General features: G+C 42.9%; 1 protein-coding gene across 1 annotated transcript in view; it reads left to right on the forward strand.

Moving 5' to 3' along the window:
- Positions 1-2,192: 2,192 nt before the first annotated feature.
- Positions 2,193-13,398, forward strand: part of LOC310773372 (NLR family CARD domain-containing protein 3-like) — a gene marked incomplete at both ends in the record, with an annotated part of 33,017 nt that continues 21,811 nt past the window's right edge. The window contains one exon of the mRNA XM_083633239.1: positions 2,193-3,742. Coding sequence (XP_083489365.1) covers positions 2,193-3,742 — 1,550 coding nt within the window. The remainder of the gene's footprint in view (positions 3,743-13,398) is intronic.

Genomic DNA, 13,398 nt, shown 5'->3' on the forward strand with positions numbered 1-13,398 from the left:
GTAATCCTTCAGAAGCAAAGTAGCCTGATATAAGATTATTTTAGCCTTATCCTCACTCAAATCAATTCATTTTAATTCCTTTTCTCCTCAGAGAAGCACTTTGTGGATAAACACCGGGTTGAGCTGGTCCAGAGAGTCACCATGGTCGCACCAATCTTGGATAAACTCCTGAAGGAGAATGTTATCACACAAGAAGCCTACAATAATGTTCGATCTAAACCTACCCCTCAGGAGCAGATGAGGGAAATCTATGAGTCACTTTGTGCCAGTGGAGATAGAGGAAAAGATATCTTCTATGAGATCCTTAAGAAAGAGCAGAACTTTCTTGCAGATGACCTTGAGAAACCCAATAATCAAGAAAATGGTAAGTTGGACAGTGATGAACAGAAGAACATCTAAGAGCAAGAAGTACTTAATTGGGTGGAAGATATGGGCAGAAATACAGAAGGTGTCACTAGAAAGTGAAATTGAATTATTTATATTTGAATTTTAATTGCATTAAAAACTGAATTTAATCCGATCATTTGAATTTGTATTGTTTAACTTGCAAATGTAATCCAAAAACTGAATCTTTATTGTTGTGCAACTTAGTCCGTTGCCGTTCTTCCTCGTGCAAATGATCAATATTGGTCAACATTTCTGATTCTCACAGATTCAATAATGGTTCAAATCTATTTTCCAGCTGTAGTGTTGGGGACTGTGAGTTTCTTTGGTTTTGGTTCAGGTTTACAGAGGTTTGAGGTTAAATCTGACACTTCAGTAGCTCTGAGCCTGAGCTCTAGGCTGTTTTAACTCACTGACTGAACACATTGAAGTGTGTCTTGCAGTCTCTTCTTGTTTGTAGCAGAGCGATCTTCTGTAGCAGAGTGTAAAAAAGTAGAAGTTGAGACGCTGACAGGAAGGATAGGCTGTTTGGTGTCAGCACATCTTAAAGAGTGTGCTGGGTTCAGATTAGTTTAGTCTCTTACTGCAAGGCAGTTTTAATTTAAACGTTTGTTAGAGTAGTGAAAGTATTTGGGAGACAGGTACACACGCTTGGGTTTATCTATATGGGTGTATTTATTATTTCAGAGAAAACTAAAAATAAAGCTAAACTTAGGAACCTTATGGAATCAGACGAAAGACGATTATAGAAAATAATTGAATATTAAATATATTTAATATAAACACGTAATCGCAATTATATGATCATCGGCACAGCATTATTCCCCAGTGGGTGAATTCTCACATCGGCCTCTAGGTGGGGTGCAGGGTCAGCCAGGTAGTTCAGTGCCTCTGCAGCAGGACGGGGTTAGGTATCGTGACAAAAACTGATAACAGTTGTGCACAATATAACAATAATACCTGACAGTACCTTCTACAAGACAAGTGTAATGCAGCTGTGTACATGTTGCATCATAACTTTATCCATAACCCCAGTAAAGAAGGTCCAGGTAGCCTGGGTAGCTGACAAATCTGTGAGCTCATGTTTGATTTGCTCTAGTGAATTGGTCTGGTGATGCCAGGCTAGTCCTCAGGAATATCAGGGCTTTTATACAATCACAATGCATATGTATTGTCTGAAAAGTTTCCCCCGAAGTCGTTTACATACATGAACATAAACAGCAGTAAGTGAGAAGTTCAGCTAGCTGCTTGGTTAACATAATAATAAATATAATAACATAATAATAAAGCACAGCTAGCAGAGCTTTGTGGGAATCACCACAGTGTGAATGTGTCTTTAAGGGATCGGTTGCATGAAACTCATGCTTCAGTAATAATAATTTATTCTACAAAAGCTACATTATACACCCAGTCAGGACCTGCTTGTCCACCCACCAGTAATGATCTGAATAGAGTCCATGGAGTTTGGAATGTGTAAATTATCGGGAAATGTTTGCATGACTATTTACTCACATCTGTTGTTTATTCATTCAGAGACTCATGCTGATGTCCAACGTCAACACAAAGCCAACCTGAAGGAGGAGTTTCAGTGTGTGTCTGAGGGGATTGCTAAAGCAGGAAAGACAACAGTTATGGATCAGTTCTTCACAGAGCATTACCTCACAGAGGGAGGGAGTGGAGAGGTCAATGATGAACATGAGGTCATACTGATTGAAGCAGCATCCAGAAACCAGAGACCGGAAACAACAATCAAATGTGAAGACATCTTTAAACGCTTACCTGGAAGAGTTAAACGGACCAGAGCAGTGATGACATTGGGAGTGGCTGGCATTGGGAAAACAGTCTTAACACAAAAGTTCACTCTGGACTGGGCTGAAGAAAAAGCCAACCAGGATATACAGTTCATATTTCCATTCACTTTCCGAGAGCTGAATCTGCTGAAAGAGAAAAAGTTCAGCTTGGTGCAACTTCTTGATCGCTTCTTTCCTGACACCAAAGAAGCAGGAATCTGCAGGTTTGACAAGGTTGGGTTCATCTTTGATGGTCTGGATGAGTGTCGACTTCCTCTAGACTTCCAAAACAACGAGATCCTGACTGATGTTACAGAGTCAACCTCAGTGGATATACTGCTGACAAACCTCATCAGGGGGAAACTGCTTCCCAAAGCTCGCATATGGATGACCACACGGCCTGCAGCAGCCAGTCAGATCCCTCCTCAGTGCATTGACGTGGTGACAGAGGTGAGAGGGTTCACTGACCGACAGAAGGATGAGTACTTCAGGAAGAGATTCAGTGATAAGAAGCAGGCTAGCACAATCATCTCCCACATCAAGACTTCACGGACCCTTCACATCATGTGCCACATCCCAGTCTTCTGCTGGATCACTGCTAGTGTTCTGGAGTGTGCGTTGGAAATCAATGAGAGAGGAGATCTGCCCAAGACCCTGACTGAGATGTATATCCAATTACTGGTGGTTCAGACCAAACTGCAGAACGTCAAGTTTCATGGGAGAGCTGAAACAGATTCACACTGGACTACAGAGATCAAGAAGATGATTCTCTCTCTGGGAAAACTGGCTTTTGAGCAGCTGGAGAAAGGCAAGCTGATCTTCTATGAAGAAGACCTGACAGAGTGCGGCATTGATATTACAGCAGCCACGGTGTACTCAGGAGTGTTCACACAGATCTTTAAAGAGGAGCAGTGTGGGCTGTACCAGGACAAGCTATTTTGCTTTGTCCATCTGAGCATTCAGGAGTTTCTGGCTGCTGTCTACATGCTCCACTGTCACACAAACAGGGATGAGAAGGTACTGGGCACATTCCTGGGAGAAGAATCTGATCGGGACATAAAGCTGAGAAGAGCAGCAGGTATATCGGAAGACAATGACCAATCCCTGGATGCCTTCCTGTTGAGAGCCATGGAGAAATCCCTGAAGAGTAAAAATGGCCACCTGGACCTCTTTGTCCGCTTCCTTCATGGCCTCTCACTGGAATCCAGCCAGAGACTCTTACGAGGCCTGCTGGATCAGACAAAGAGTAGACCAGAAAGCATCGAGAGAGCCATCAACAACCTTAAGAAGATGAGCATTCATAATGACACCTCTCCTGACAGAAGCATCAACCTCTTCCACTGTTTGATGGAGATGAATGACCAGTCAGTAAATCAGGAGATCCAACAGTTCCTGAAGTCAGAGAACAGATCAGAGAAGACACTCTCTGAGATCCACTGCACAGCTCTGGCCTACATGCTGCAGATGTCAGAGGAGGTTCTGGATGTGTTGGACCTGAACGCCTACAACACATCAGTGGATGGACGAATCAGACTGATCCCAGCTGTGAGAAACTGCAGGAAAGCTCGGTTAGTCCTGGTCTGAATACCAACAGTACAGAACAGTGTAGAGCCACCTTCATATCTGAGACCATCAGAATTACAATAAACATCTATAGTTCCTCAAACATACACACTATTAAAGGAACACTAACGATTTTCAACCAGCTTTGTATGATTACAAAATCAGTTGTACTGTATATCTGAAAACTGCAGTTGTGCAGGCATTCATTTAGTTTGACAGTTAATTGAGAGCTGATTTGAGTTAAATTGTTTATTTGTTTATTAAAAAGGATCCCCATTAGCTAGACAACAGCTAGTCTTCCTGGGGTCCAAGACAAAATATACATTACATGTGTATGACACGCAACAATTAAAATACAAAAACACAAAGGAAAAGAACAGAAGAAAGAATAAAAAGCAAATAGCCCTCTAGCTGGCCAATAGCCCAAATATTAATATGGTCCGTACAACTCTATACTTTAGAAAACAAACATAGAAGGAAAAGTGATGTGACAAACATCATTGTGTGTGATAGTGTGTGTGTGAGTGTAGATGGGATCTGAGCATCCTTTTAAAACCGAATATTGCATGGTAGACAATTCCAAGAGGCTATGGACCTGTATATGATGGTTTTCTTATTATTGTGCTTGCTGAAAGCAAGGCACAATCTATAAAGTCCCCCATACTTATTATTATATATATGTGCCACAAATTTTCGGACGTAATAACAGTTTTCACACCACATAGACATGCCAGAACTCAAAACGTGCGGCTCATTGAGGACAGGGTTGCTATGACTTTAGTAAAGGTTTGGTCAAGCGGTTTGGGCGCTATTCGCGATTAAGCAAAAGTTTGTTCCCATTCACTTGAATAGGGTTTCTAAAAATCTTGCATTAAATGACCTGTATCTCAGAAACCATCTGAGGTACAGCTACGAAACTTGGTAGGGAGCTTCACAGAGGGGCCTTTTACTATCCACGAAAAAAGTTACACCAATTGACCAGATGGTGGCGCTATAACAGCCCTCTTTACGTTTTGGTCCATAACTTTTGAACCATAGGGTCCACAATCAAACTTCTTTTTTTCCTGGATTAACACCCATTTCCGTCTGTCTAGATTTTCCGCCATTTTGAATTTTGTCCAAAACTGGGTTTTTTTGCGATTCCACCTTCAAATTTTATCCAATCTTCACCAAACCAAAGCACACATCATGTGTGGACTGTCCTGCACAACACTGATTTCACGGATTTAAAAAGAAAACGCACCATTGCGATATAATCGACTTCCAAAGTTCTGTGGGTGGGGCCTATTTCACGAAGATCGCCATAACTGTGGAACACCATGTCCGATGCTAACCAAATGTGGTACAGGTGTGCAGGGATGTACTCTGAGCTGATTAAAAAACAATTCTGTAATTTCGCCTATAGGGGGCGCAATAGCAACATTAAGTACATGTAGCTCACAAACCATAAGAGCGACTGTTCCCAAATTTGGTCTATATGTTCATAGAGTACTCTTCTACTCTGGCCTAAAATATTACACCGATTGACCTGACGGTGGCGCTATAACAGCCATCTTTACGTTTTGGTCCATAACTTTAGAACCGTAGCTTCTACAATCAAAATTATTTTTCCCCAGGTTTCCTTGGCTCATCCCACATTTACTTATTGCTGTGATCTAAAAAAAAATACTCCTATTGACCTGATAGTGGCGCTATAACAGCCCTCTTAAGTTTTGGTCCATAACTTTTGAACTGTAGCGTCTACAATCAAAATTATTTCGCCCCTGAATTCCTTGGCTCCTCCGGCTTCTCCTCGCATAGGCCCGTCCATAACTACTTAGTCCACCCTAGCAACCATCTAAAAACACCCTAGCAACCAATTACTACACCCTTTAACCACCTAGAGACGTGCTAGCTACACATTGCCGATTAGGGCAATATATATATATATATGAAAATATATATAAAAAGCAAATAGCCCTCTAGCTGGTCAATAGCCCAAATATTAATATGGTCCGTACAACTCTATACTTGTACAATATATATATATATATATATATATATATATATATATATATATATATATATATATATATATATATATATATTGTAAGGAAGTTTGTGTGCTTGCCTTGTGTGAAGTTTGCTGGATCTTAGGTAAGGGCTGACGGGCAGTGATCGATTAGAACCACAGAGATGTCTTTCAAGCTTTAATGAAGTATCACAGGCAGAAAATAAGGCAGAAGCAACATACAGAGTAGCTTACAGATTGCAGAAAGGGAACAGGACCATACATATCATAACAGAACAACACCTTTATACCCCCCCCACATTCGAGGTATGACATTGTTGGTGATGTCACAACGTCCGGGGAGGTATGACATCATCGATGACCTCACAAAGTCACGTCTGTCACAGGGGAAACTCTGACATCACCGATGACCTCACAAGGTGAACTCTGACATCATCACCGATGACATCATCATTGCCTCGTGGGCTCCTTGGTTGGTGGGCGTCAATTGCCCCAAGAACAGGCCTGATGGTGGGCCATTATGGAGCATTTTCTACATATATATATATATATACAGTGTATATATACAGTATATATATACAGTATATATATATATATATATATATATATATATATATATTCAGAAACACTTTTATTGGCACAGTATGCAAGTTATGAGGAATTTGTCTTAGTGTCTGTATGCAGCATAGCGGTCAGATCAATATACAGAGATAAGAAGTAGGAAAGCTACATAAAGACAATCACAGCGTTGCAAGTGCAATCACATCGAGTAGATATATATACAATATGTACATGAGTGGAGGCGTGTTCCGTGGATAATAAATATGAATTTACGTTGAATTTACATGAGATTTACAGACTGAGTTAAATAGGCGTTAAATAGGCAGTGAATTTATATGAATTTACAGTCAGAGTTAAATACGAGTTAAAGCCCCATTCAGTAAGTTTTCCACTGTGCGTGCATTAGTATCGATAACGATATCGCCGTTCAAAGTCAACAAAACACAGCGCCAGAAGCTCTATGTACATGTTGTGACATCGGGTACTCACCACGTGATGAAATAATAATCCATAGTTCCGTGAAACATCATTTTCGTAGCAAATCCGAATCGAGTTACTTCCTCGTTTTCATGAACACAGCGCTTCCGCTGTACAGCGCATGCGCGCATGCTTTTCTTTTTTCTTTTTTCTTGCTACGGGACGTGACAGACAAACTGCTTAGCCCCAGTGCTGGCCAATGGAGGGCGGTGTGGGATAAATAAAGACGAGGGTCTCCCTATTAAAAGTCAATCTACCATGTCCTGTGACTAAAAAGCAGTTATATTACAGTAAAAAATGTCAAAAATCTTACTGATTGGGGCTTTAACATTGAATGTACATGAAATGTACAGTATAAGTTAAATAGGCATTAAGCAGTGAATTTACATGAATTTACAGTCCCAGTTAAACAGGCATTTAATCAGATATGAGTTACAGTTTTATGGGGGGGGGGGTTCAGCTGACTTCAGGAGGAGATAGTGGGTTTTCGGGGGGGGGGGGGGGTTGTTGGTGAGGTCATTGGTGGAAGGGGTTTCCAGGTCTTGTTGAGGCTGATGGCGATTGGGAAGAAGCTGGTCTTATGGCGAGTGGTTCTGGTCTTGGCAGACTTCAGTCTCTTGCCGTGGGGGAGTGTCTTAAACAGTTTGTGGCAAGGGTGGGAGGGGTCGGCCATGATCTTGCGAGACCGCTTCAGTGTCCTGGCTGCATGCAGGTCCTGGAGGGATGGCAGGTTGCATCCGATTATCTTCTCAGCACAGCGGATGATGCACTGAAGTCGGAGGAGGTGAGGATGGACTCAACGATGGAGGTGTAGAAGTGCACCATTGTAGCCTTTGGCACTTTGAATTTCTTCAGCTGCCGCACAAAGTACATCCTCTGCTGTGCCTTCATGGTGAGAGCTCGGATGTTCAGCTCCTATTTTAGGCCATGGCTGATGATGGTCCCCAGGAAGCGGAAGGACTCAACAGTGTTGACTGGGGTGTCACCCAGGGTGATTGGGGAAGTTGGGGCTGTGTTCCTCCTCTAATCCACAATCATCTCCATTGTTTTTTGAGCATTTAACACCAGGTTGTTTTGACTGCACCAAGTCACCAGATAATCAACTTCCTGTCTGTATTCCGACTCATCTCCGTCTGTGATGAGCCCTATGAGAGTGGTATCGTCTGCGAATTTCAGGAGCTTGACTGGTGACTGGAGGCGCAGCTGTTGGTGTACAGACCGAAGAAGTAGGGAGAGGGGACGCCGCCCAGGGCAGCACCGGTGCCGATGGACCGAAAGTCAGTTATGTGCTTACCCAGCCTCACATGCTGCTTCCTGTCAGTCAGGAAGTCTGTGGTCCATCTGCAAATGGGGTCGGGGACGCCCAGCTGGGAGAGTTTCTCCTGTAGCAGGGCTGGGATGACCGTGTCAAGCGTTGAGCTGAAATCCACGAACAGAATCCTGGCATAGGTTCCTGCATTGTCCAGATGTGTGAGGATGTGGTGGAGGGCCATGTTTATTGCATCGTCTATAGACCTGTTGCGCTGTAGGCAAACTGTAGGGGGTCCAGGAGTGGGTCTGTGATGGATTTAAGGTAGGACAGGACAAGGCGCTCAAAGGACTTCATGACCACAGAGGTCAGGGCGACGGGTCTGTAGTCTTTAACTCATTGAGTGCCAGCCACTTTTGGAAAACGGATGCTCCCAGTGCCAGCCCTTTCAGAGCGTTTTCAGTGATTTCTCGAGGCCCACAGAATATTGTGTGATATTACTATGTAAACACTGAACACGCCCAAAGAACGACGAGACTCTATTGTATCATCAGCAAAAAAAAGTTTATTGATATCATTTCCCGTTCTTTAGTTATCAGCAGTAGAAGATAGGTTGTTTTTACCAAAAACAGACGTTTCAAACTAGAAGCTGAGATAATGAGCCTTTTGTGAAATGAAGCATTTCAAGCACATCACTGACTCTGAAGCTAATATTTTCTGATGTAGTGACACCTCAAAAATAATTTCCTTCAATAAAACAGCGAAAACAAAGGAATTTTGTTTGGCAAAATAATATTTTTTAGCTGCAACCAGCAGCGCTGGCCCCTGCGTGCTGCATGCGCAGACCCTACACCTTCTTGCTGGTCTTGATTTACTGCTGGTGGGCATCAGATATTCTAGCTTGTGTTTGCCAATCTGTCCATCGAGCCTGCTGTCTGGGTCGGTGTTGTATGCTGCCCTGCGTGCCCCACCCCCCTCAACTGCAAACCCCTCCTCCGTGGGAGTGTCTCTGGTGGCTCTCTGCTGCGTTTGCTCTGCACTGAAAAGTGCGCTACACCCAGCTTTTTCACAGCCTTCCGCCGTTTTTGTCGCCGGCTCCCAGCGCTTCCACCTGAGAATAATAACAACTCCACAACTAATCATGTGGAGACGGAGGGGCTCAATTGTGGGAGCAGATTGGCTGCTGCAGGCACAGCTAACGTTATGCTTCATGCGGTTTCCGTTTCCCCATGACTTCTTCTCTGTTTTTTCCTCACCTTTCTCTAATCTGGAGAGCACTGTCGCCACCTAATGGGTCCGTAAAATAGCTTATACACATTCAACATCCCCCATATTTTTACAGGAGATGCATCAGGCTTTGATCCACGTCCCACCGTCAAAAAACGCAATTGACGACTTTAGTCGTCATTGGCACTCTACGTTACTATTTGAATTGACGACGATAGTCGTCATTGGCACTCAATGAGTTAAGTGCAGAGGGCCTTGCCTTTTTTGGGAGGGGGATTATGGTTGATGTTTTGAAGCATGTTGGTACATAGCAGGTCTCCAGTGAGGAATTGAAATGTCTGTGAATACTGGGGCCAGCTGGTCAGCACAGCGCTACAGGGCAGAGGGTGATATGGCATCAGGGCCAGCCGGTAATTGGAGAAATATGAGCGGATAAGAGCATCCGTTCATATTTCTCTAATCAACTGCCTTCAGGCGGGACATCCGGGACATCCCCCTATCATCGCTCATTATTTCCCCTGAGCTTCCCTTTCTGTTTTGACCAAGTTTTCCGTGCTCAAATTACAGACGTTTAGGCGGAAGCATTTATAAATTGAGAGAGCCAACCGTCTTTTAAGAGACTAGTATTTTACAAGGCTGCAAATTAATACTGAACAAACAATGACTCAAATTAAACAATGCATACTGACAATGTAACAAGAGCTAAGTAGGCTACAAATATGGGCTATATCCTTTTAACACACAGACCCCACTAGCTGGCCAGCTGGATCAGTTCAACATATCGCTAAACAGACCACCTCCCTACCTAAGAAACACTTTTCTATTAATGAAGGGTTTCACACGTTATGGCTCTATCCATGACAATTATGTATATTACATTTACATGTTGTCATTTAGCTGACACGTTTGTGAAAATGTAGAATACGTAGAATATTTGTTTTAAATTGTGTGTGGTGTTTTTATTATTATAATGCCACATTTGAATTCCATGCGGCCCCAAGCGTCCTGACCTCAAGGTTGGGAAAGCCTGCTGTAGGCTCAAAACTTTGAAAGTAAACCCCAACCAAATCTGTAGCTCTAATGGTGTCGGGCTGTTTTACTGAGTTGTTTTGCCAGAAGTTGAACTCGACATGCTGATTATTATTATTTTTTGTTATTATTACCTGTATAGGTTTTTGGGTCACGAAGCCCATAGGCCTTTGTCCGGTGAACACGCAAATTTCCGGGCCCTACTGTGCGGCACGTGGGGACGTGAAAAATCAGGGGGTGGACTTTACATGTCTTCTGGCCCCCCCTCTGCGAGTGGACACCACTTGTTTGCCCATCAGTCCTACAGATAACCCACAATGATTTTTTGTCATTTTCATGCCATTTTCTTGCAGTTCAAGCATGTTCCACAGTGTGGCACAGTCCCACATTACCCAATGGAAAATATGGTCCGTGCACACCGTGTGCACGTGTAGCACTTATGCTGGAATAAGTGTAAATAGGAGACATATATAATCAAGTATACAGTAGAGTATGGACTAGTTCCAGGTTTGAGTAATGAACACACCGACACAGAACTGCAAGAACCGGTTTGTATTAGATCAACAAAATGAAAATGCATATGTAACCATGCAAAGAAGCCAGTTACATAAATTGACAACGCCACCTTGGGAATTTCACCCAAAGAGTTAAACCAAAGTTCAGTTTTACCCTTAAATGAAGAGCAGAGGCAAGATGTTCCAAGTATAACAAGGGTACATGTTTATTTAATGCACAAAGTCCAAGTTAAAAGGTTAACATGCTAAAAGGCTGGTTGTTTATAAATTAAAAACACATTTAGATAGTTCTAAATGGGAGCTGCTTAACGACCAGGAGGAGGGGTTAAGAGTCCCCAGAGAGGGAGCTAAAAGCTAAAATGCGATCCCAAATTAAGACTAGGTGGGGATACACTACAAACAGCACAGCAAACCAAAAACACAAACCCACAGATAACTAGGAACACGGGGATTCGCACACTCAGCCCCTCTCAATGGGACAATTTCTCCACTCCTGGTCGGGACAACCTGCAGTCAGAACGTAACAATTAAAAACAGGCAGTGGTATAACAGAAAGTGAAATAGTACAACAAAATAAATAAAACAATAAAGAAAGGGCAAAACAGCAGCTGGCCGCTACTGTAAAGAGACAGGCGAAACACAAGTATTAATACATATATCTATATGTTCTGTGACAAATACCTCTATGAACACTGAACATTTTACCTTCACAGAGAATAAAGCTCTTGGGATTCTCAAGCTGTGATGAATGTTCTAGGCCGCATGTTCACTTCTGCCTACAAACAGTCATGGTTAGACAGTAACAGTGGAAATAACCAGGAAGTACCACATACAAGTCACCCAACATACAACCTTACTCATATAAATTGTCAGCAACCAAGCTCCAAGCAACCATTTCCAGGGAAAACCAAAGAGTGTGGGATAAGGACAGCTCAGCCCCACAAGACACAGTATTTATTGAGGTGCACCTAATTATCTAAGCAGCAGCACCTGGGCCTGGATGGGTGTAAATCACTAGGGAGGGAACCTGACTACAACATGGGCCAGCCCTCTAAGTTAGCCTGGCTACACATAACAAAAAACACTTGAAAATAAATCAAGAAAAACAACAAATAAAGTAAATATAAAGAGGCCTTTTAGATAACAAAAAGAGTGGGTTTACACCTTCTGTAAAGTAGCACTACTAGTGGTGATTTCCGTTCAGTCCATTAATGTTCAAATCAATTCATTGAGTCAAATAATCACATTTCTATTCATTTCATTCCCATCTTCTTCCCCGTCATAAATACTATGCAATTGCACAATCCCATAAAGCCTTCAATTCAGTTCACACTATAAAGTGACTATTGTGACTAAAGTGCTTCAAGTTTGACAATTGTTATGACAATAATTGCACAACCCATATGACCTGTGTGCAATGAGGGAGAAGGGGAGAGAAAAAATGAGTAAAGACTAGTGTGTAAAGTTCTACCACCCAAGGGGAATGGGGCCTATGGTAGGAGTGAGTTAGGCTTGAGGCCTGCCCAGAGTTCAAGGTTCTTCTGGTTTAGCTCGCCATCCATTTAGCTCCAGCTATGAAGCCCATCCAGTATTCGCATGCACGGTTTCCTCCACAACAGCAGCAGTTCCTCAGATCAGACACTGTTGAGTGATGGCTTGATTACAATTTGCATATATAGTGAAGGCTGTAGTTGGCATGGTAGCTTAGCATTTATCTTGGCATGTAGCTTAGCATTTATCATTGCTGGTTTTAGCAATGATGGCAGAAGATTTCCATGCTTTCTGTAATGAGGATGCACTCACCCATGTGGTGTAAAAAGCAGTGTTGCATCCAGTTTCCAATATTCAGGTTCCAAATGTCCAATGTCAGTCAACGTGAACATGAGTCAAGGTTTGTGGCCTGCTTGCATCAAGGTGTGGGGTCTGCTCTCAGCAGGTGTGAGTGAGAGAGTGAGGCAGTGATTTCCTCTTCCCAGACCAAGAAAAGGGGGCGGGTGCAGGACTGAAGAGCCTGCAGCCGATTGGCTCAGGTGTTTGAGTTGACAGTTTTGCTTGTCCAATCATTATACAGGACTGTGGATAGGTGAGTGTGTATATGGCAGAATGTTCAATTCACCTGTGTTACACACGTCCCACATTACCCAATGGAAAATATGGTCCCTGCACACCGGAAGGAAACCATGTGATTGATGTGGCTGAAGATTACCCTCAATAGACTAGATGCACAAAATGAGTTCAGCTGCAGTACTTAATTGAAGCTGCACGTGGGGTTCCGTCTCGCTACTTGGGGGCGGGGCAGTGTAGGCTACTCAGAACAATCAAGGTGTAACTAGAGAACCCATAGTACATTGTCAAAGAGTTGTTTTCGTGCTATTTTCAATTACTGATTTTTACAGAATTGTGGTAAATGACACAAAGGTGACTTTGACAGAAGCGGACACAGCTTTAAGGCCATAACATTGCAGTGGATGCATAGAATGACTAAAGTTTTTGCACGTGTGTTCAGCCGGAGGTCCTGAACTAGTGTAGCGAATATCGCCTCATTCCGTTAAGCCATGCCAAAATGAGAGCCAATCAGGGTCGCTCAGAAGG

The sequence above is a fragment of the Poromitra crassiceps genome (assembly GCF_964638095.1).
Source record: "Poromitra crassiceps genome assembly, chromosome: 3".
Taxonomy (NCBI): domain Eukaryota; kingdom Metazoa; phylum Chordata; class Actinopteri; order Beryciformes; family Melamphaidae; genus Poromitra; species Poromitra crassiceps.